Source organism: Pecten maximus, chromosome 4 (assembly GCF_902652985.1).
Source record: "Pecten maximus chromosome 4, xPecMax1.1, whole genome shotgun sequence".
Taxonomy (NCBI): domain Eukaryota; kingdom Metazoa; phylum Mollusca; class Bivalvia; order Pectinida; family Pectinidae; genus Pecten; species Pecten maximus.
Window position 1 is genome coordinate 22205893 of NC_047018.1, and position 26687 is coordinate 22232579.

The 26687-nt window shown below is 34.2% G+C and overlaps 1 protein-coding gene across 1 annotated transcript; it reads right to left on the bottom strand.

The window, feature by feature from the left end:
- LOC117325516 (putative ferric-chelate reductase 1 homolog) lies at positions 1–26687 on the bottom strand. The gene is made up of 16 exons (XM_033881785.1): positions 26437–26687; positions 11474–11671; positions 10551–10675; positions 10249–10343; positions 9637–9886; positions 9034–9237; positions 8497–8592; positions 7793–7988; positions 7334–7447; positions 7094–7209; positions 5828–5914; positions 5079–5159; positions 4692–4791; positions 3545–3691; positions 2991–3103; positions 1–2596 (listed from the first exon to the last, which is right to left on the bottom strand). The coding sequence occupies exons 2-16, from the start codon at positions 11655–11657 to the stop codon at positions 2501–2503; spliced, it is 2004 nt and encodes a 667-aa protein (XP_033737676.1). The 5' UTR covers positions 11658–11671; positions 26437–26687; the 3' UTR covers positions 1–2500.

Here is a 26687-nt window from a genome sequence, read left to right on the forward strand (position 1 = left end):
TAGCATATTGTATTACTTTAATCAAGCTAACTTTATTGAAAAGTATTATACATGTACTAACTACATATATATACACGGACAAACAGCGCCAGAGGAATTACCTACGAAAATGTAAGTACATATTCAGCAGTCAATTTATGATAATGACATGTAAGATTCTTGTCTTTAATTTTCTACGATAGTCCCGATTGTATTGTTAAGCTACTGATAATCATAGCAATTATTTCAATCATCTGTGGAAGACAAAATCTTATACAATATCACTCACTTTGGTCCCTGACCCTAGGTTTGTAAACATTTCATGTACCATTACCTTTGTGTCATATAATTAGGCCATGCGACGGTTGTTGCGCTTTCGGTAAGTTTTAGTGGAATTCTTTGCAGTAGGTTAATGCAAAACGTGGAGTTTCTTTCAATATATCACCATCTTCATTGTTTTATCACCATCTTCATTGTTTTGTTACCATCTTCATTGATTTCAGTCATATTGCCTTTCTAGTCCTTTGCAATATACAACACAACTTTGTATCGTCCTCTGTAATACCGTGAAACACTATACATTTTCGTGTTCACTTTTTTGTTATTTATACCAGATGATTGTAATATTTAGATTTGCGAATCGACAAGAAAAAAAATGTCTCTCGCGAAAATCATTAATTACAATAATGAACATATTGCTTTTACATATTTTCGTTGATCATTAAAGCAATATGAATCTCGATAAATAGAAAATCAACCATCAGTGTTTATCAGTTTCTGATTACTGGACATGATGACTAATATAAAACGTCATGACAAAATTTACATACATTGCATTGTTAAATCAAATACATAAATAAAAATATGTTAAATACGCAGATAATAACATTTAATGTCAAAATTAAAATAATTCACTTCACACATCGAACAAAATTATGCCATCCTTTCAAAATACACATACTTTATGCCACACGTAGAATAAGTTATGTAACAGGTCGAACATAATTACACCATAATTCGAAAATTAGTTCCTTGTATGTATAATAATTATGTTATAGATCTTAAGTTCATCACACGACTTTAATACAGTAATACATCAGAAACAGGTATCTAACACGTGAATGCCAGGTGTTTGAATCCATTAAGACAATACATACGACGTTACTCAAATGAAACGTTTACGGTCACATATAAAATATCATTCAACACATGTTAACCTCACACACGTCTCGGGTCACAGTACATTGTATACAGTATTCGTTGGCGCGTGCGTGCGTTCGTTTGACATAATGACAAGATTTCGCGGTTTTTAGCACGTGTTAACTGAAGGTAAGAGTACCGTTATGTTGATTTTAAATATTGCCACATAAAACTCTTCTCGCATTGCATTTGATGAAAAATGATTAGTAATTCGGAAGTTATATTTGGAGGTCGATAAGTTATGTAGAAATAAATAGAAAAATTAGCCCGTAAGTTGGAGTATTCGTGAATATCACCGGGGCAGTGCTACTCCTACCCACTACGATTTTCTTGTTTTTATTGCACGATCGAAAACCGTAGAATTTGATATATACAACGAACCATAGAACTAAATATATACAATGACAAATCATATCGTAAGATACAGTAACACAATAGCCTAAAAGCATGAACGACCCCGCCATCCTCACTGCCTATAACACTGTTTTACAATTAACAAAAGATGAAGATCACAGAATGAACAAATAATAATAACATCTTCAATATAAAAGCACTTCTTTGTCATAACGTATTATAATCAACAGGTCTGATAATAATTGATAACCTGCCCAGCATATTGATGTTGTCCTAGAATGAATACCATCTCCATTCCGACGTCCAGATCAGCCAATGATATAGCTCGCTGTTTTAGTACGTTTTACTTCAACACACTTAACATCACTTTCTCGATCATTAATAAGTACATATCACTTCTGTAATTAGGCCTCATGTTCTGCCACACCTTTGGTTTTCGGGATGTTATACCCTGCATAGTTTGGCCAGCACACACCGCCACGCAAATCAACCATTGGTAAAACGTCATCACCAGGGGAATCTCACGAAGTAAAACAGACAATCTCAGAGCCTACTTCAGGGAATCCAGAAAGTTCTTTCTTATTGTAGGTGACGTCATCTTATTGTTAACACGAAGTTAGCAACAATGGTAGGAGTTTAAAATTGATATATGAACGCAGGTGGTCTATTAATAAAGTGGTCTAATCTCTTGAATAGGACTGCCTGAAATTGCTGAGCAATTATTACTGAATCTGAGTAAATTTGATATACATTTATCTTAAATTCCGATATATTTTTCATTTCAAAATATACACTTTCCAGTTTATATAAAGTTATTTACTTCAGTAACATTGGTCTCTATTCCATTTTAGTATGTCTTATTGTCGTTTTAATTCATTCCCCTATACATTGTTTTATATTGTGACATTGTAACCAAGGATGATATTGCGCCGTTTAATACAGACGGACGGACGGACGTGTGCCCTCGTCAATCGTAGATAGCCACCAGGAGAATCAATGTAATGGTGAATGCTGTCGCTATGGCCATATGGAAGACGAGAAGTAGCTTTTTTACTGTGCTATCCTGAAAAAGAGATGTTTATTGAATTATTATTATGCCAGAATGACCATACATACTCGCTTCTCACATTCACTTTCCATCCGGGCAAAGAAGAGTGATTAACATAAGCTGTTAATTATCAGTACAGTTGAATTTTAAGTAGTTGTCATTTAACATTTAAAGTCGTTAATTACGCAGTCTTCCTTATTATACTGTTATTAGAAGTTGGAACACATTTATATGTTCTATAGTGTCTCATAAGCCACCTAGTGGCTGGGTGTTAATATTGGTTATTTAAGTTATTGTGCCTCAAATACTTATTTTATTATGTAATGTATTAACATGTGACACTTAAATAAACTATTGATTGATTAATTAATTGATTGATTGTAACACCTGCACTTGTCCTACTACATACCTTTGGGTTTTTAATTGTGTCCCTTTCAGTGTAAGCGGGAGGCGGTACTTTGAAGTGGTTCCCGTTCTGTGCCGAGGCTCCGGTGTTTGTCATTCCCAGAGCATCAATACGGCCTACATTTAATATCAATGTGTCATTGTAAGTAAATGGTTTTATAATTCTACACCATATTTGATAGTTGCCTTCAAGACACGGCAGTACTACAAAAAGTATACTACGGAAATTATCAATGATATCTATCAAGGAAAAAAAATGTTTAAAAGTTTTTCATTAACAAAAAACGTTAGGTCTTCAAAATAAGGAGAGAATCGAAACCTGTTTTCAATATTTATAAATCGATTAGGCATACCAACTATGATGCTTATTTTAAACCTTAACAAGATGAATTCTTGAACAAAACCACTTAAGGACTATTTTATGTAGCTCCCATATGCACAAGTTCGTTTAAAAAAAATCGTATGTGCGATATTTCTAATAATCCGTATCACAGTAATATGTAATATTTGAATATTGTTAAACCAGTTTTTAAATAGATTTATAATGTTTATATTTACCTGTATCTGATCTGTTCAGGTATAAATCGAATGATTTCAGTATAATCTCCATGATGACATGATATATGACGTATCCAACAACTACCCACACAGAGTAAGACGGAGCAGTTGACTTCTTCATCTCCATTCCAAAACATATAGCTATCACTAAAATAAATAATCAAATATAATGATAGATTTCACTACAATAAATAATAAAACGTAATGGTATATATCACTACAATAAATAACCAGATATAATGGTAGGTATCACTAGAATAAATAATAAAATGTAATGGTAGTAATCACTACAATAAATAATCAAATATAATGGTAGATATCACTACAATAAATAATCAAATATAATGGTAGATATCACTACAATAAATAATCAAATATAATGGTAGATATCACTACAATAAATAATCAAATGTAATGGTAGATATCACTACAATAAATAATAAATGTGATGGTAGATATCACTACAATAAATAATCAAATATAATGGTAGATATCACTACAATAAATAATGTATGTGATGGTAGATATCACTACAATAAATAATCAAATATAATGGTAGATATCACTACAGTAAATAATGAAATGTAATGGTAGATATCACTACAATAAATAATCAAATATAATGGTAGATATCACTACAATAAATAATCAAATATAATGGTAGATATCACTACAATAAATAATCAAATATAATGGTAGATATCACTACAATAAATAATCAAATATAATGGTCGATATCACTACAATAAATAATCAAATATAATGGTAGATATCACTACAATAAATAATCAAATATAATGGTAGATATCACTACAGTAAATAATCAAATATAATGGTAGATATCACTACAATAAATAATCAAAAATAATGGTAGATATTACTACAATAAATAATCAAATATAATGGTAGATATCACTACAATAAATAATCAAACATAATGGTAGATATCACTACAATAAATAATCAAATATAATTGTATAATGGTATAATGTCACTGCAATTAACAATCAAATGTAAAGGTGGACCAAATAAAATATAATGTTAAATAAAACTAAGAAAGTTATACCACAATTTATCAAGACAGAAACGATAATATGTCCCTTGTTTAAATGGAGTTATATCTAGATTATTTAAACTAGACACTTACCAGATAGGATATGGGCCAGCATACCCACGGACCAATGTGCCCAATTAAAGATTGGTCGTTTTTCGTCTTTTGGGCCTGGTCTAAATATTGACATAATCGGCTGAAATAAATTAAACTCAAATAAATATGCATCCGATAAATATACCATGCGTAACAATAGTGACATATACATGCATACAAGAAAGTTCTCGGTGCTTACCCATGTAGTAGTTACAATGCTCTTAATAATTTGTACCGTCGGTATTGCAAATAAAACCTAATACTATTTTTTTAATGCTTCTTAATTTTCTCATCTCTATATTTCAATTTGATCTTATATCATCAATTGACATTAATATAAACCTTTTCTTACCATGCTGTATTGAATAGATAACAATGCATACTTACATTTACAATAGCTAATATAGTGACTATTATTCCAAGTGGAGGATGGGCCTGTACATATTCTTTTCCTTCTATTTTTGGGATCTACAAATAAAATTTACAAGTGTAACGAAAAGTATAAAAAGGAACTGAGTGGAGTACTTTGTATCCCGAACACATATCACATTTACAACTGATTTATTTCATGGTAGCATAATAAAAAATGTAGGATACGACTATAACAAAGTCGTATCCTACATTTTTTATTATGCTACCATGAAATAAATGTTTTAAATATAAAACAGTCATCCAGATAAGAAAAAAGAAAATGTCTTCTATCAATAATAATACAGTGCTGTAATCATTTTAAACGTTATACAAATCATAATTTCTTTTTCTTTTCTTTTTTTTACTAACAAATCCTTACTTTGATATTCAAATTTATCTTTTCCAAAATTTAGTGATACTAGTATACAGTAAATAGAGGCTGCTATTTGCAAGGGGATCTATTTTTCGTTAGTTTCAAGACTAAATGAAATCGCAAAAATGGGAAATATTAACATGAAACTATTAAGGAAAATATATTTTGTTTCATGCAAGATTTTGGTTTCGATAAAACCGCAAAATCTTCAACCATTACTATATTTACATCCTTCTATCTAGGTAGTCTTATCATTAATAGAAACATCTTCGTCATTGTAAAAACATCTTTGTTCCTTTAAAAAAATAAACACAAACAATAAAGCGGAAATGTGACTAAATAAAGCTCTCACCTGGCTGTATCCTCCAGCTTCAACAAAAATGATGACAAATCCTATCACAGTAAGCACAAGGGCGGTTACCATGCATGTTCTATGAATCTAAAAATGTAAAAAAAAAATCAACATTGACCTCTTATAAATACACATAAATACCTGTCAAAATTATTTCTAAATGTGCAGCGAATAACAATTCAATTTCTTTGCACACAAAGACAACAGTTTTCATCAATATCATTGAAAAATAGCCAATACGTGAACAAAGGAATATCTTCACACATTAATTTAATGTATACAAAGATATATGACCAGACACTCAATATACATGTCCAGAACAATAAATTTGCTCAATTCAAGAACAATACAATATAAATTATCCTGATAATATCTTTTAGAATGAACACGTTAAGTGTACCGGTAAAATATTGCAGAATATTGCATTATTTCAAAAATAAACTAGAACTGTCGCCAGGATGGCTGACTAATACCCCCGCAATCTGGTGAATTGGAACTATTAATTAGAGGCTAGCTTAGATAACCCAGTAATATAGTGACCAGTTGCCATAGCAACCATAATTAAAAAAAAAAAAAAAAAAAGTGGCATGCACATCTACACATGGTACTCTATATGTGTGTGAAGTTTCATTGAAATCAGCCCTTCAGTTTAGGAGGAGTTGTCCGGACAAACTTAAAGTTATGTTTCTTATCAGAAAACCTGTATATAGTGACCAGTTGCCATAGCAACAACAATTTTGTGAAAAATAAAGTGACATGCACATCTACACATGTTCCTCTATATTTGTGTGAAGTTTAATTGAAATCGGCCCTTCGGTTTAGGAGGAGTTGTCCGGACAATCTTAATGTCATGGTTCTTATCGGAAAACCTGTTTATAGTGACCAGTTGCCAAAGCAACCATAATTTTGAAAGAAAAGAAAGTGGCATGCACATCTACACATGGTCCTCTATATTTTCTAAGTTTCATTGAAATTGGCTATTTAGTTTAGGAGGAGTTGTCCGGACAAACTTAAAATTATGGTTCTTATCGGAAAACCTGTTTATAGTGACCAGTTGCCATAGCAACCATAATTTTGAGAAAAATCAAACGGCATGCACATCGACACATGATCATTAATATGTGTGTGAAGTTTCATCGGAATTGGCCCATCGGGTTTAGGAAGAGTTGTCAGGACAAAATGCGTCAGACGAACCCCCCCCCCTAACTTCGTTGCGGAGGTATAGTAATGATCATTGGGAGTATAGATATATTCATAACCGGTTACCTGGAACCATATTCTCTGGCCCATGATGTTCGTGGAGGTCCATACTGGTTTGTAATATCGAGCGGCAACAATCCCCACTCCGGTACAGAGGATCCATGCTATGATCATCAGAATTGCTGTAATATGGTAAAACCAGATAGGTAAGGGAATATGTTCGTAAATACATTTATCTGTACAGAGGCTGGATTTCATTTTGCCAAATACTTAATTGTTTATGATTAAAAGACAATGAATACTTACCATGGACTTTGATAAGCGGATATCTGGCCGTTTCGCCGATGACATCTACGGATTGGAAGTCAACACGGGAAGGAGTAACCTTTGGGTTCTCTCCATGCATCGACTTGATTAAATCTGTAACCAAAACAATATTTTGTGTAGTCACAACTTAAAAAAAAAAAAAAAAACCCAGAAACTACAGACTGAGGGTCAGCGTGTGTTCTTCGTCGTCGACATTATCCAAGAAACAAGAATACTTTTTTGACGTCATCATAGGTGGAATAATAATACTATCGATAATAGATATAAACATATATAGTTCCGTAACAAAATACAAAAATGTATGCATTTTTGGTCATTCATGGTAAAAAGATACATCAACTGATCATGTGATTATTTTATGCACATAAATACATGAAATAGAAGAAGTCTCATTATGTTATTGGTGACGTATAAATCAAACAAAATATGATCACATACCAGTACCCCTCTCAAATCCGGACCCGTGACCGAACATCAGATACCACTTCTGATTTAAATCAAACATGGCCTTTGAGGAAACAGCTTGTCTTTTTCTCCTGGTGACCAGATCGGGTTTGGAACGTCGGAATTTACAGGTCAAAATGCCGTCTTTAAAACTACCGCTTGTCCTCGACAATCCTTTCATTCCTTCCACCTGACCAATCATATAAACACAAAGTCAGTTCGATTTTTTTATTATAAGCTTTTAATTGGACGAGGAAAAATACCCTCTCCGATCGCTACATTTTAGAAAATGTTCAAAATAGTATTGGTTTTTCAAGTAATAGTTATGCTCCTTTCTTTAACTATATTTAAACCTCTATGTGATGAATTATAATACACTTGTATATGGCCAATTGTCATAAAATACTATTGTGATGCATTTCTAGGAAACGGCAGCTCACGGCAAAATGTCTAGATACATTTTAAAAAACAAAAAGGTGTCCTCTCGTAGGAACATACTCATTATCAATCAATTAAAACTATTGTTTTATATAATCAAATTTATTTCGATATTTCTGCAGTTAAATTCTAAAACATTATTTACATTAAATGTATGAACATGAGTTTTTAAAAGTCAACAAATTATATGGACAAGGGGATACATTCAAATAGACTGAATTACAGACGATTTTCATTTCCCCTGTACGGCCATGACTTACCGAACCAAGAGGTATGTTTCTTTTGCCCTCATTGAATGATCGTGTTACTATAACCTTTGTCTTCGTGGCAATACAATCCACGGTATCATCATCACCCTGTATATAAGATAGATAAAATGATGACACTTTTCGTTCACTGTATAGCAATACCACTTTATAATCCTGGATTAATTGGCACTTTTAGTCACGCTACAGTAAAAACTGCAAATAAAAAGGTAAGATTACAATATTGTCACTTACTTTTTTGTATGCTGTGTACATTTCCATGTACATATCGAAATATTCTTGTTTGGTAACACGTATAGCAACAGAGCAAGTTGTAAAAGACAACGCTATAGGCGTTTCGTCCTGCAGTAACAGCAAACTGACTATCATTGACAAATAGTTTAGGAATATTCCTATTCAAGTGAACAATAATCACAATGAATACAAATAATAAACTTCTATGTCGGATAAGTTACAGCCTCACAACCGTTCCATAACAATTAAATATCCTTAAATACATTGAAGCAAAACTTTTGTGCGGTAAGCTCTCACCATTTTCAAATCATTAGAGAAGGCTATAGCAATCCAGTAGACATCGTCCATCTCGATTTTGGACGACACCTCGAAGTCGACATAATCTGGCCCGTCTTTCCACGTGACGACGTAGTCACAGCTGTCTCCCTCACAACTTACAAAACAGCCTTTGCTTGTACCACATGTATCGTCCATTGTCACCTTTCCCACATCTGGGGTAGTCTGTAAAACACACAGTTACCGGTATGTTACGCAAATAATGTCAATTTTGATCATTAACGTGAATTTAAAAAAAAAAAAAAAAAAATAACAACACATTGAATTGGTTTCGCTTTAAAAAAAAAAAAGGTCAATGATACATTGCGAGAGACAGAAAAGGGTCTTTAAAATGCATCTTTAAGTTAAAAATGTCATTACAAAAATAACAATTTTATATTATCAAATAATTTCTACCCAAACTATTCGTTGTTGTAATCTATTTTATCCGTAATTTAGTTCTGCAATATTTACATTAAGATACACTTATTAATTTCTACTACATATATGAATATTGATTTTATTACCAAACTTCAATCTTTCCGGAATCATTACAATTCCTGTTTCGAATAACATTATATATACCATGTCTGCTTCTGGGGTTGTCGTTACTACAGGAGGAGCTTGTGTAACCACAACTTTGGTTGTTTTAGGCGCCTGTGTGGTGACCTGTGGTGGCCTAGTAACTGGTGGCTGTGTTGGTGGAGGTACCGTAGCAACAGTTGTTGTTGCCTGTGGTTGTGTTGGTGGCGGTGTTTGGGGAATAATAAACGGCGTGATTGCTGGGGACTTGACATTCACCCAAAACACGCTGTAGGTCTGTACAATGGAAGCACTGAAAGGCAAAATGTATACTCTGAATACGGTTTAATAAACAGCATTTATAAGAAACATGTAATAAGCTTATATCATTACGTAAAAACAAAAAGCGTTCCCCTGTGCATACGATTTCTGTCTAATACAGGAATGAAAGTGCACTATTAATTGATATTGTATGTGTGAGTTCATATGATTATTGTGATAAAGAGACTCTATACAATATACACGAAAAATTACTGTAAACTACATACTTTAGCGGTTAACTTATTTAGCGCTTTTCGCGCTAGCAGTATTGCATTTTCTATAAACAAGACACTAAAACCCCCATTTAAATTCAGCTAATCAGTAACAGGATGTCTGTTTATCCTCAAAACTTACATGAACACGATGTTTCCTACAGCAGGATTAGGAGCCTGCCATGTGAAGCTTACTCCCTGCTTATCCATAGGGTTACTGTGGGTCAAAGCTCCATTCTGTAAATGAACAATAACACTCCTCGATATGTATCATCACATTTTGAACAGTTAGCAAAAAGGAGAGAAATGAAGCGTTCTTAGTCGCAAAGTATTTGACTTACACATTACACTTGATGATAAATATTGTTATTACCACATATATTTAAGACATTTCCCCCTTTTTTCTGACACCTCCTCCATCACAAAAGTGCCCCAAATACTCACCTCCAGCCCACAATTGATCGTCCTGCCCCCCTGAGCTGACGTAAATTGTCCGACCACATTGCCATTTCCATCCCGGGCCTGGATCTGGTATCCTTTCAATAAGGCCCCACTCCCCACCAAGTTCACTGTAGTAAAAGAAAATCAATAATGACATACGTAACGTCATTATAAATGATAAAATGATGCACTGTTTCACCGATGGAACTAGAGAAATGATATATAATAATTACATAACAGTGGTGAGGGAAAGATATGTTCCACTGATCTTCATATATAATTCGTTATTCATAAGGTACAAATCCTCATGGTCATTGTTCAGTATCAAGAAATACACTATTTTGTAAGAAGCACATCTTCAATGTCCTAAAGAAACTAACATTTACTTTAGCAATTTGTCGGAGTGTGCTTTCGTATTAAAATGGTATTGTATAGAAATACACAACATCCATTTCCCGTATTCAATCGATCACAATTACTCTTTTCGTCGGCGGTATGAGGTAGCATCTTCAGAAGTATTTGCGCTCAATGTGTCCTCCTCCCCCCCGCCCCCCCCCCCCCCCCCCCCCCCCCCCCCCCCCTTTTTTTTTTTTAATATTTCAAAGTTTGCTAAATCAATAGAGCTATATTCATCTTCGCTTCTATATTCGAACATACTGTAAGCCATATTTTTTCTCCATTCTCTTCTAGATCTTCCGACTTTTGGCCCCTAGCATCACAGACTATTCCTAGATAGACGGTAAAGGTGCGTGATACAATTATTTTCATTATTCTGCATATCTTGTATTTATTACTAAATTCATATGTGTAGCTTCTCTTCTCGTTTGCTTTTAGCAAAATCTTCAAATACTGTATCTTTTACTGAATCCGTGAATTAACGTACAGCTGTACGCATTTTGTAAAAACTCTCCGTCCTTTGACTTTACCTGATATTGATTCTCCTGGTGAATATGTAGATTTGACGAGCTGGAAGAAGTATGGAGCTGGACCTGTCCGCGCAGAACTACCACTATGTACGGGAAACATCGTAGTACATGTTGATGGTGGCGCCCCCATACTGTAACTCCAAACCACACCCACATTGGCTGAGAGCAGTAGCACCCACCACATCTTTGGTCACTTCGCTGCCAATGAAAGAATTCATATTTCATAAAGGTTAGTACACTTGAAGTGTATAGGCTGTATTTACTTTTATAAAACGCTGAAAATGAAATAACCACAAATATAGTCCGTTTCAAATTTCTTTCGCAAAATACGTTCCTTCTTACTTCAAACTTTTGCTAAAGACATGGAAAACGGAATTATCTCATCAAATCTTTCGCAGTACTGTTTTGCTGATTTTCACACGTTTGGCTCCAAGCATCAAATATTCTTCTAAGGAGGAAACAACTGTATGATGCAGTTTTATATATTCAGTATGCGACATTTGCAGTATTTATAACTCAGTTCGTGTTTTTGTACAATACATTAGTTAGTAAATGTATACAGTTCCGTGTATGTAGAGTAACATCAACAGTTACATACGGGACGTTTTGTAATTGAGGGGTAAGTGAATGGCCATTAGATTAATATGTCACCTCTGTCATTGTATTTACATTTTTTTGGCTTTGTATTGTCATGTATCCTACAGGTGTTTGTGATCATTTTATGAGGGTTCGCGTTATCTAAATATATGAATATGTTAATATGCTTTCATGACATTGAGATGAAGAAGTTATTGATTGATGGAGAAAGAATAAAACCCTGCTGCTTAGATAATTAAGTTATCATAGCGAATACTGAAAAATAATGTATCACCTCAAACAAACTTGACCCTATATTCAAATACAGTAAAGTAAACCATGTATCTCCAGTCGCCATGGCAACGGAGAGCTCAGTGATTTACAAATGAAATACAAAGTTAGATATCAATGACTAGATCTGACTACTCCAAAATAATATAACCTATCTGTTGCGGTTCGGTTGTTGTATTTCTGTTATCGTATAATCCTGAAAATAAACGAAATTAATTTAAGTATAACTCGTGGTTTGATTGAGGGTTGAATTTTGTTTTTCTTCTTCTTCTCCTAGATTTGTATAGAAGGGTGTTGTCGATTAGTCCTAGATTCGTATAGAGGGTGTCGTCGATTAAGCAGAAGACGCTTACCTACCAGAACACCTGGTCCTATTGTACTTTTCAAGGATCTCCATGCAAATCTATTTTTTATCGTATTTTTCCTTCGTGTATCTTATTCATTACTTTGCCTTATTTATCCTTATTTGTTTCCATTAAATCAGTTCGCTTAACAGATGTGATTTGAATTTAAAATGGTGAAAGTATGATAAACTAAGAATCTTATGTACATAGAAATGAAGAAGAAAACTTGCTTCAGGAAATGAAGTTGTGTTCAAGACCAAAGTTCATTAAAAACGAAATGAAAAAGAAATATGCTTCATTTTTAAATATTTGAATATTTTGCGTTACAGCTATTGCAAGTTTTTGGTTATGAGCTGGTAATGATATGCATGAAACTGATGGTTAACATAAGAAACGAAAATTACAACATTCCTTGTTATAATGAAATATCGTTAACAGGTCTGAGGTAACAAAAAGAGCATTTAATATATGTAGTGAATTTGGGAGTCTCTGTGCACCTGTAAGAGTTTTTCTTGACATAATGACTTGATAGCAGCTGGTTTTTATTGTAAGATAAAGTTTCCTTATTCATGTCGAGTTTGTTAATATGAATTACAAAATCCATTTGAAGAGAACATTGCCTTCCCTAGTAATAATCATCTGATTATTTAATGATGAGATAGTGATTAGATATTCATCACCTGACAGGTGTGTTTTGACAGTTTTACTCAAATATTTATCAAGTACACGTAGCAAATAAATCAGAAACCAAGTCCAGCGTTTTGTTGTTTACAGATATCCTTCAAATTTAATATTTGAAACATTCCGTTTTCGAAATTAAAAGTTGAAAATTAAAGTTATCACTGATTAAAATAGTAAACCAGGGAATGTATAAATCAATACTAAAGAGCTGAGACCTACATTTTGTTATGAATACTTTTTTATATTAATTGGTATGCACCATGAACATTGAATGGTATGTCATGACTCGATTGATAGTCTAAGCCACATAAACCAATAAGAAATGTCAAACATTTATAGAACAGCAGTCCTTGGGGGCAAAATGTGAAATAAGATTTCATTGCTTTGTCTTACAAGATTTTAGAAATCCAGGATTATTTAGTTTTTAAAATTGAAATAAAAATAAAACTGACATCAACAGCCACTCGAAAATACAATGATGCTATATTTTGACTCCAAAGAAATACTTTTTTTTAATTATTTAAAACTAGCAGAAAAAACTCAGTCATACAACGGTTATCACTTTAATATAATGAAGCCAGTGTTCTTCTCCATATATAGATGTTTCCCGATTTTTTTTGTCGAAAAACGTGTTGTTGAAAAAAGATTTGACACGTCAAAACAGTTTAACCTATCACGTGTTAGCATTAGGAGGAAATGAATCCCGTACATCAGTCAGGACCAGAGGTTTAAATTCTTCGGTCTCGCATGTCAAATCGCCAGTACAAGATATATAAATTAACCGAGGCGTGTTTTGTGTAGATAATTTACATGGCCCTCGTGACAATGAGTCCATAATAGGAAATAGCTGAATGACATCAGCTGCACTGATTCACTTCACATTGATAGTAATGAAATTATACACATGTCTTGTTTTGTGACTTACAGAAAGGTGCATAAATGTAGATAGACTAGAGTAAGTATTGCTTGTTCTAAAAAGGCCCTTAGTATCACTGAGGGGTCTAAAGGAAAGGAACAGCTGTTTAATGCAGTTTAATTCATTTTCACTCACCTGTAACTAACTATCATTTTGTTTCTAAACAGACAGGAGGACACTTTCAACAGAACCTTCCTCTTTGTATATTTACAGTCTGTTCTCGGGACAAACGACCCAGTAATGGTAATGATTTTATGTCCTACATGCTTCAACATCGTCTATAAACCGCCTTACATGAAAGCGCGTTTATGATTTCCGGAAATTATTCTTTAAAAGGTCCATGACAAGGATGTTACGCCGATCCTTCTGTGGGACATGTAGGTAGACATGCAGGTCTATGGGTCAGGCTATTACAACTGTCATGAAACCTATCAGCCCCGCAGCCCCTCATAAACCAATGCACACAGGAGAACAGCAAACGTGGGTGCAAAGCACGGTTAACATCGAGTCCCATGTTATACTATGTACTAGTCACCTGTTTTACAGTGTAATAAGAAGAAATATATCAGAGTACATTTGTAGCATCTTTATCGAGGATTCATCAATAGGTCTGAACAGTTTAATCCCGACAATGGTACAAACATGAAACACGAAGTTCATCAGACTAATTTAGAAAAGTGCGGTTCCCGAAAATATATAGTTCCTGGTTGTTGTCATTAAATGAGTGCTTTGTTCACCTCCAGGTAAATAATTAATTAATAAATTGTATACACCATACAGTAATACAGTGTATCTCATGCCGTCATAAAGATCAGTACTTCAAATGTGTGAAAATATAATAAAGAACTGTAAGACAATAGAAACAGCCTGTGTTTGCAGAAATGAAATCGAAGCATGTTCATAGGCACGTGGAAGACGAGTATTACTTCTTCTCAGAGAAACCATATCACAACAATTTTTGTCCCAGCAAATTATACACAATAAATATTTGCTATAAATAAAATGCATCCTTCACTTCAGAATGGTAAACCTAGGGTCACTTGTTGGCATGAATGACAAGTTGTTATGTCATCTGAATGTTTGACATATCGTGTAATGATGAGACATTTATGATACAGTTTTAGTTCTGGAACTTCCGATGTGTTGAGATATATATTGATAGATGTTTTTGTTTTGTTTTGTTTTGTGTGTGTTTTGTGTATTGGTTTTTTGGGTATAAGGTGTGCACAGTATGCTAATTTCATATAAAAAAGACATTTAGTGATTTATTTAGATATCTAAATATTGATTACTCTGATGAATATTCTTTCTTACGTTTTATGACGATATCTTCGAGAAAGAAAATAAAGGATGGGGATGGACAGGTTAGTTATCTGAAAGATAACAGGTGGATCCCCTAAAAATATGTTATTCTTAATCATGTTAATAAAAAGGTTTGAAAGTTAAATATCTGTTTGTGTTTACTTCCCAACTGATGGCTAATCAATGAATTCCATTTATCAAGTTCTTAAAATTATATCATGTTGTCTTAAAGAGATAATTACATCAATAACGTAAAAATATAGTAAGGAATTGATAAATACAGTCCACAACATTTTTAACATAAATATGATCACAGATGAAGCCATCAAATCTGAACTTAATTAACACGTTATTAATTTGAATTGGAAGGAAACTCTTTAATTTATATAAGTAATGTACAAATATTAAGTATATAGTTCATATCATGCTCTTTGATGGAGTGTAATCCTGGATATTTTGTCATTATTTATCATTTTGATGAAGATATTCTGAGAATTTTCATTACATATATCGCCGCAAAAAGTTCTGTTTAGATTGATCTGAATTAAACTACCAAATGAAACCATAACTCTCCATCCTATACAATACAGTACTCCTATAGAAATTACAGCAAAGTGATTAAAGCTTACATACAAAATGACATGAAACCCGTCTGAGGTACAGCGAAAATATCATTCTTATTTACATACGTTTACAAATGAACAAATGATGAAATCAATAACAAGTTACAAAACTTAAGGATATAATATCCACGTATGACTAAAGAGTCGGTTGTTAACAGTAGATTCTATAGATAGTATCCCCAGTTGTGCGTTGGACTATTGATGTTTCCAAAGGTAATAACCCTTCTCAGTACTGCTACTTCCGGTGTGTTGGGAATTTGTGTGATTTTTAGTATTACGATATGATATCGTTGATTTTACGTCACGTTACTGCTATTGTTACCAAATAGTTACATGGGCGTTTGTGATTCATTTGATATATCTAAATATGGAATACTCAGGTAAACTTAATTACGTTTCGTTAGAAAAACATAAAAGATATGTATAGCTAGGATATCTTGACAAAAGGATAGAAAAAAAAATTCAAAACCGAAAATATGTTTATATATATATATAAACTAGAACATTGTGAATGTTCAATAATTCCCACAGCCATTCTTTGTGTCTTATACTAGAAAACATATACAAAGACGAGTTATGATGGACTTCTGCTCGATTTATACGATCACAGTCTGTCTAGACATAGTTCATTCCTTTAATATCTCAGTGTTTTAAGCCTTTTTTATAGCTTGCACAACTGGATGATGTAAATAACATAAAAAGTACTCAAAAAGGCAACTGAATCGACCAAAGGCAATCATTTATTTTTCGTATAATAACTGATTTGATGTGGAATGTTGATATATACATCAACCCTTCGCGCACACCACTAGCAATTGTTTAGGTAAGCACAAAAAAACAGCAATTGTTCTCGCCAATATTGATATAAAATCGAATTCTTGTGGTATAGTTAGCACACAAAAATGACCTTGACAGGTGATTAATGGTCACCTTTCGGTGTTATGTAGTGGTCACTTAACCATCGAAGTGGACATATACTAAGTATAGTAGCTAAGTCAGGTGAGCCTCAGGGCGTGTTCGATACACCTGTCAACACTGGTTACTTGACGTGGATTTAGGAAGACTGACCTTCTCAGTCATAACTAGGTCAAATAAACTCATGATGTCGAATTAATACATTGTTAATATCCATTATGCCTACAACATCAATAGGATATGAAATATTAAAACAGTCATTATCTTTTTACAGCTGAATGCATACATGTATAGGGTCATCGCTTACATAATGATATTATAGTGAAGAACTATATTTGACCTCAGTCATCGATCTCCACGATAATATATCCAGGGAGTGAGGGGTAATACATATGCATAAAGCAATATATGTACATCAGTTATGGGTGTAACTGTCAAATAGGTAAACATTCAAGTGCGTATACATAAAAAGCATGCATAAATGTATATTTGCAATTGCACATTATGTTATCAGAGGACGTTGTTACTTAGTGTTCACTCACATATAATATATTGCTCTACGCTTGGCAATAAAGTTCCATACAATGTATCAATGGTTCTTTATCAAAGATATCTGGACATTTCCACATGTTTAGCTCCTAGTATCACTGACAACTCCCAGAAGGGCGAAGTAGCCGTACGATTATGTTTTATTTTCACTAATCGAACTATTATTCACTAAATAAAGGCGATTTTCACTAACATATTTTTGCCTGCTCTGTAGGTTGAGCATAAGAATAGTGCCTACTGCCCAAATAGCATGATCGTAAGAGGCGAGTATATTTGGGATATTAGCTTTTCTCCTCTTTCTAAGCAACTTTCTCTTTCATATGTGTATGGCGTTAAGCAGGAATGGCAACTACTTGTTTGCACAAATTTTGGAAATATTTCAATATTTGTAATAAGGGGTTTCCACTCCGTCCTTTCTACATACAAATGTATGCGTGTGTTTAGTGATCAGGTACGTAAATGCCTGGGGCGAGTAGTAAAATTCAGCGTAAACGGGCTACTAACACAATAGCTTATACTGCTGAGTTGGCATTGACTGATGTCTATTCTTGGATTGACATGGATTGTTCCAGTCAAGGTCATTAGCCATTAGTGTCGGAGTGGCCAGAACAACGAAGAACATAAAGTAATCACGATTAATTCGAGGTTCCTTTTCATGTAAAATTGATAGAACGAGTCTCTAAGATTTGTTCATCATAGCCAGCCACTATTGAGTTTCAAAAATCCCATAATTATTTCAAAATGGAAAACTGGCGTCTATTTATCACGTAGCGATGATTTGTTCGTAGATTTTCGTATAAAACAGCATTTTCTCATATTTTCCATGCTAATTTTTAAATCTTAAATTACAGTATTTGACTCTATGTTTCTCCTTTGCAATGCCATAACACAGATGAGAACCTTCAGCTACTAATTAATCAAAAGTGTGTCGTTGTGACATAAGTAAGTGTAGCAATGTTTACACACTTCATCACGGTAGGCAAAATACATTTCTGCATATAAAATGCATAAGACACGTACATCTAAAACAAACGTCAAGTAAATGTTTCTGAAAATTTATGTGGATATACAAATTACGTTTACACAACATTCATTGCGCATTGCATATTCAACACGTGCAACATTTACGTATGATAAAACACATGATTATATACAAAATGTATATGCGTACCCGAGACCATGTGTGGAAATGAGTACAAATTGTAAATATCGTTTTGTGTGGCATTACTTCATCAATCAGAAAAACATGTAAACATCAATCAACATTAATTACGTATACTGATGAGTTGTAGCCTACACATAGACCTACAATATACATACATCTCTGGTCTAACGAGCTATATATAAAAGTCTGAAATACTATCTCAACATATCGAGTGACAACTTTAATGTCAAACTCAGCAAAAATCTGATATGATTCTACCTCGACATATTGAGTGACAACTTTAATGTCAAACTCAGCAAAAATCTGATATGATTCTACCTCGACATATTGAGTGACAACTTTAATGTCAAACTCAGCAAAAATCTGATATGATTCTACCTCGACATATTGAGTGACAACTTTAATGTCAAACTCGGCAAAAGTCTGAAATACTACCTCGACATATCAAGTGACAACTTTAATGTCAAATTCAGCAAAAATCTGATATGATTCTACCTCGACATATCAAGTGACAACTTTAATGTCAAACTCTGCAAAAGTCTGAAATACTACCTCGACATATCGAGTGACAACTTTAATGTCAAACTCAGCAAAAATCTGATATGATTCTACCTCGACATATTGAGTGACAACTTTAATGTCAAACTCAGCAAAAATCTGACATGATTCTACCTCGACATATTGAGTGACAACTTTAATGTCAAACTCAGCAAAAATCTGATATGATTCTACCTCGACATATTGAGTGACAACTTTAATGTCAAACTCAGCAAAAATCTGATATGATTCTACCTCGACATATTGAGTGACAACTTTAATGTCAAACTCAGCAAAAATCTGATATGATTCTACCTCGACATATTGAGTGACAACTTTAATGTCAAACTCGGCAAAAGTCTGAAATACTAACTCGACATATCGAGTGACAACTTTAATGTCACTCAGCAAAAATCTGATATGATTCTACCTCGACATATCAAGTGACAACTTTAATGTCACTCAGCAAAAGTCTTAAATACTACCTCGACATATTGAGTGACAACTTTAATGTCAAATTCAGCAAAAATCTGATATGATTCTACCTCGACATATCAAGTGACAACTTTAATGTCAAACTCTGCAAAAGTCTGAAATACTACCTCGACATATCAAGTGACAACTTTAATGTCAAATTCAGCAAAAATCTGATATGATTCTACCTCGACATATCAAGTGACAACTTTAATGTCAAACTCGGCAAAAGTCTTAAATGATACTACACTAACTCGACATATCGAGTGACAACTTTAATGTCAAACTCGGCAAAAGTCTGATATGATTCTACCTCGACATATCACCTCGACATATCGAGTGACAACTTTAATGTCACTCAGCAAAAATCTGATATGATTCTACCTCGACATATCACCTCGACATATTGAGTGACAACTTTAATGCCTGTAATATGTTGATTCATATCACCAACACTTAAGAGTTGTCACATTACTGCCATTAACAGGATACTGAATTTTTTATCGGTGCGTTTATTTCCCAGTATTTCCCATTAAAGCTAGAATATGTATATAAACAAACATCAACACAATTTTCACTTACATTCACATAAAACAGCACCATAAATTTCGAATGTTTTGCATAAACTTCTTATTTAATCACATCCCTCGGTTGATCTAAGTAAATATCCTATGTTTTAAAGGTCAATGTCTTCAGAACAATAGTCCAGATGTTGCTGGCGATGTGGAAAGGTAAGCATTTGACTGACATTTTGAATCATCGACAACTCCCAAAAACGGTAATTGGAAATTAATGCCAAATAAGAGATCTAGACTTTTAACAAACTCCTAAAAGTTATATTATTGCAAGCGTTCACGTTTTGGTAGCTATGGACAACCCAGATGTCACCGCAAGAATGTGACTGTCAATTTTGACTTAGACTTTCTGTGGGCATACGACATTCGCCCCCATCAGAGAGCCCTGTGAGCTGTCTCCCTGGTAAATACACCTGTCTTTCGGTGTTTTCCCCTGGCTACCCTGACTTCCTTATTCATGACGAATAAATGGATTAGCGAATCCATATTATATTTTAATTATCATAAGTGTCCCAAGAATTCTGTTTATTTGAATAATTGTGTCTAACCACATGGTCAATTTCAATGGCGTGTGTATATTAATTTTCTTTTGCTTAATTAAATATTTATGCTAAAATGGCGCATTTGAATAACAATTTATGCACAGAAGACTACAAACAAAGAGGGACATACACTAACACATAACAATATTACGAATTCTACTTAAACATGCTATAAACACAAAGACGAATTTACCTGTTTTCTAGAATGATATGCTGTGTATATGGTATACACACACAGAAATAAACTTCACCGCAAGTTCACACAGTTGTGGAGATATAAGGACACATGTATGGACATCATGTCTCAGTATCAGAGATGATAAAGGGTTGGATGTTACTGTCTAACGACTTAAATGGTTCCTACTGGAATGGAGGAACTTTAGGGCCATTCTATAATGTGATTTCATAAAGTGAAATCTCCAGGCCCATTATAATGAAATTGACAAGTTTTGTTTCATTGTGAATCGCTAGAATCAGTATTGAACGTCATGATACAGGCAGGGTATCGAGCACAATTGTAAAGATATTGGTATGTCGTAGCATTGGGACAGACTCCATAGACTTCCTCGGGGACGAACGGTCAATAAGACCAAAACTTAGACAATGTCAAGAGAGACATTAGAAAAAAACTTTTACATGGTTCAAAGCTATAATCACACAAATCGTCACCTCTTACGAGTCATGCAATGATCAGCAGGTACAATTCCTTTGTACTTTGTGCAGGGACTACTGATCAAGGGACATGCGTGACAAACCAATGCTAACTGCTGAGTTTTTGTAACGTAAACATAGAAAAGTTATAATTTTACATCTTTTTAATGTTTAAGTATCAGGTTTAATATTGTGTTACAATACAAAATATTGCATCAAAACAAACGAGCAAAAAGGAAAGCAAATCCGACACCAATCGTTATACTGATTCTACATCCCACCCCAAAGGACACTCATGTATCGTTATACTGATTATATATCCCACCCAAAGGACACTCATGTATCGTTATACTGATTCTACATCCCGACCCCAAAGGACACTCATGTATCGTTATACTGATTATATACTCACCCCAAAGAACACTCATGTATCGTTATACAGATTCTATATCCCACACCAAAGGACAATCATGTATCGTTATACTGATTATATATCCCACCACAAAGGACACTCATGTATCGTTATACTGAGTCTATATCCACCCCAAAGGACACTCATGTATCGTTATACTGATTCTATATCCCACCCCAAAGGACACTCATGTATCGTTATACTGATTCTATATCCACCACAAAGGACAATCATGTATCGTTATACTGATTATATATCCCACCACAAAGGACACGCATGTATCGTTATACTGATTATATATCCCACCCCAAAGGACACTCATGTATCGTTATACTGATTATATATCCCACCACAAAGGACACTCATGTATCGTTATACTGATTCTATACCCCACCCGAAAGGACACTCATGTATCGTTATACTGATTCTATACCCCACCCAAAAGGACACTCATGTATCGTTATACTCATTCTATATCCCACCCCAAAGGACACTCATGTATCGTTATACTGATTATATATCCACCACAAAGGACAATCATGTATCGTTATACTGATTCTATATCCCACCCCAAAGGACAATCATGTATCGTTATACTGATTCTATATCCCACTCCAAAGGACACTCATGTATCGTTATACAGATTCTATATCCCACCCCAAAGGACACTCATGTATCGTTATACTGATTCTATATCCCACCCCAAAGGACACTCATGTATCGTTATACAGATTCTATATCCACCCCAAAGGACACTCATGTATCGTTATACTGATTATATATCCCACCCCCCCAAAGGACAATCATGTATCGTTATACAGATTCTATATCCCACACCAAAGGACACTCATGTATCGTTATACTGAGTCTATATCCACCCCAAAGGACACTCATGTATCGTTATACTGATTCTATATCCCACCCCAAAGGACAATCATGTATCGTTATACTGATTCTATATCCACCCCAAAGGACAATCATGTATCGTTATACTGATTCTATATCCCACCCCAAAGGACACTCATGTATCGTTATACTGATTCTATATCCCACCCCAAAGGACACTCATGTATCGTTATACTGATTCTATATCCACCCCAAAGGACACTCATGTATCGTTATACTGATTCTATATCCACCCCAAAGGACACTCATGTATCGTTATACTGATTCTATATCCCACCCCAAAGGACACTCATGTATCGTTATACTGATTCTATATCCACCCCAAAGGACACTCATGTATCGTTATACTGATTCTATATCCCACCCCAAAGGACACTCATGTATCGTTATACTGATTATATATCCACCCCAAAGGACACTCATGTATCGTTATACTGATTCTATATTCCACCCCAAAGGACACGCATGTATCGTTATACTGATTCTATATCCCACCACAAAGGACACTCATGTATCGTTATACTGATTATATATCCCACCCCAAAGGACACATATGTATCGTTGTACAGATTCTATATCCCACCCCCAAAGGACACAAATGTATCGTTATACTGATTCTATATCCTACCCCAAAGGACACTCATGTATCGTTATACTGATTCTATATCCACCCCAAAGGACACGCATGTATCGTTATACTGATTCTATATCCCACCACAAAGGACATTCATGTATCGTTATACTGATTCTATATCCACCCCAAAGGACACTCATGTATCGTTATACTGATTCTATATTCCACCCCAAAGGACACGCATGTATCGTTATACTGATTCTATATCCCACCACAAAGGACACTCATGTATCGTTATACTGATTATATATCCCACCACAAAGGACACACATGTATCGTTGTACAGATTCTATATCCCACCCCCAAAGGACACAAATGTATCGTTATACTGATTCTATATCCTACCCCAAAGGACACTCATGTATCGTTATACTGATTCTATATCCACCCCAAAGGACACTCATGTATCGTTATACTGATTCTATATCCGACCCCAAAGGACACTCATGTATCGTTATACTGATTCTATATCCCACCCCAAAGGACAATCATGTATCGTTATACTGACTCTATATCCCACCCCAAAGGACACTCATGTATCGTTATACTGATTGTATACTTATTATAAAGCGCTTACAGTGCTTATTTCTTATGAGTATAATGGGTTTTTTTTAAAGTTTTTAAAAGTTGGTATTAAAAAATAATAAGGTGATATTTTTAAAAAGAACAAAACAATTTAGATTGTAGCATAATATAATCAAACTTCTATAAGGACATACAAAGTATATATTCTGAAGTCTACATAAATTAATCAGTTTTCGTATAGTTTTTTTTTTTTTTTTTTTTTTAATTATTATTATAAAACTAAAGCTAACCTATCCTAAAGACCAAGCAATAAAGCTTGATCCAAAGTGACCTATGTACAACGACGATAAACTTTAACATATTTTAAGCCATTTTACTATCTTGATCAAGTACAAGATTGACATTGCTAATTGATGAACATAAAATTGGTGCGTTCCATAATGCTATCATTACAATACATGTTGTCCTGTCTGAATTAGTGTATCACTAGGTCTGGTCAGATGTCATATAGTGTGACTGGATGGAGGTTACAGGGTTTGGGTAAGGGTTATACTTGTGGCATCTGATTTAGTTCCCACCGGCAATAGACATAACATTAGGGGTCATGATCAAGCCATTTTTCACTAATTGAAAAATATTAGCACGATTAATGCCACCAAAAACAAGTACTGTTCGGTGGTATGAAACATTCATTAAAGCCAGCTAAGTCAAGTGTAATGTTATTGTGTAAGCCAACTGTTGTGTAGTCGATTTTGATATTGTATATTTGTTAGGCAAGCCTATTGCAGTCAATCTTGACAACACTATTGCTAGGGGCGGTTATTGTATAATTCCTTGACAAGACACGTGTACCTTTTTTTCCCCTTCACGTCCCAAATGGTTTGACGTTTTGAACAATAGCTGATTGTCTATGAAAAAGGAAACGGTACTGGCAATGTGTTTATGTCCGATTTGTTTTACCACAGAAAACTTAAAAATAAGAAAAAACCCTGCTGAATAGAGTTTCGAAGGGAGTAGTGTATCTAAATGTGAAATGAGCACAAAACGCCAAAAAGACTCTTCAGGAAGTTAAATGTGTTGTGTGATTATAACGTAGAGCGTTACATGGAATTTGCGGAAGTCAGATATGTAAATATGATATGACACAGACGAAGCTACAGGAAGTTACCGTTGGGTGTCCGTGGGTCACCTGATGTATCTGTGTAAAGACTTTGTAACTTTGATCAGTGACCTGTCATTCTATTTGACTGAGGCACTGTTGTGTTTGTTTAGTAACCTATAGACTCGTCCATCACCGTCCATCACAGGTAAATACGATACGTCATTCACATGTTCCGTTCAAAACACATAATGACGAGAAAAACAATATCCATATAAAAATACCAAGTAAATGAGATTAATAAAGTAAAGATTGTTCATCAATTAGCAATATCACAACACACAGCAATGGGTCTATAGGGAGAGTCGGTTTAACAAGGTCACAACACACAGCAATGGGTCTATAGAGAGAGTCGCTTTAACATGACATGGTCATGGCTGGCCTAATTAATGTCATTGACGCTTAGAAATTCAGAAAAAAATGAATGGGTAGCAGAAATAATGAGAAGAAAAACAGATGCTAAGGGATACGTGAAATAGTACAAAGGATACGGTGCTTGTTCAGATGGAAAATGGAAAGTGTGCCGTGACGACCATACAAACTGACATGTTATAACGAGTAACACATACATTTATGTGTGAAATCTTGACAAAAAAGACATTTTGAAGGAAAGTTTTGTTTTTGTTTGCTTTTTTTTCATGATTTTATGTCAATCTGGGTAAAGAAATAATGAAACAGTTATAGTAGAAAAGAAGATCTTATAGAACGGGTAGGAGTAGTGCATATTTTAAAGAAACACTAAAAGAAAATGAAGAGCTACAAACATTTGTGCGAGACTTCGAAAATATCATCAACCATTGTTGATAACGTTGCAAACCATAATACATATGTTTTTACATAATTAAACGTCAATGGAAGATTACTCTCATATGTGGAGTTAAAGATCTATGAAATAATAATTAAATTGTAATGAAATACCAAAACAATAAACCTTTTGTGACCAAGACTTTATATATGCTAATTGTCCTGATCATGATATTCACTCTATCTGTACCGTATATACTTTGTTCCTAACAAACGTTTATATATTAATAATAACCTGGATAAAACTCATTCTCTAGGCTATATGTACATGTATACACCTCACAAGATGGTCATCGGCTTACAGACTGACCATCTGGCTTCATCTGATGAAAACTTATTCCAATATAGCAGAATATAAAAAAACTTTGAATCCTAAACTCACCTGCTTTCCACGAATAATTGAACAAATATATATAAATCCAGGTGATGATACAGGTAAGCAATTCCTAAAGAAGGACGGGAGTGATGTGAGCACGGTGTGTAGAACTGTTTACGTTGTCTCTGTGACGTAGAGTGGATTACTCACGACAGACACGGTAGCGAGGGAGAACGTCCCGAACATCCATCACTCCACGACGCCCCTAGTCATAGCTCACGGAGCACGCCCAATACATCCGAACTAGTCGCAGAACT

What these genes read in the sequence shown, in the direction of transcription:
- LOC117325516 (XM_033881785.1), bottom strand. Translation starts at nt 11,657, where the DNA reads ATGTGGTGGGTGCTACTGCTCTCAGCCAATGTGGGTGTGGTTTGGAGT. An exon ending in TCCGCTTATCAAAGTCCATG is followed by an intron (nt 7,210 to 7,333) that starts GTAAGTATTCAT and finishes ACCATATTACAG; the next exon opens with CAATTCTGATGATCATAGCA. An exon ending in AAGCTGGAGGATACAGCCAG is followed by an intron (nt 5,160 to 5,827) that starts GTGAGAGCTTTA and finishes TTTTATTTGTAG; the next exon opens with ATCCCAAAAATAGAAGGAAA.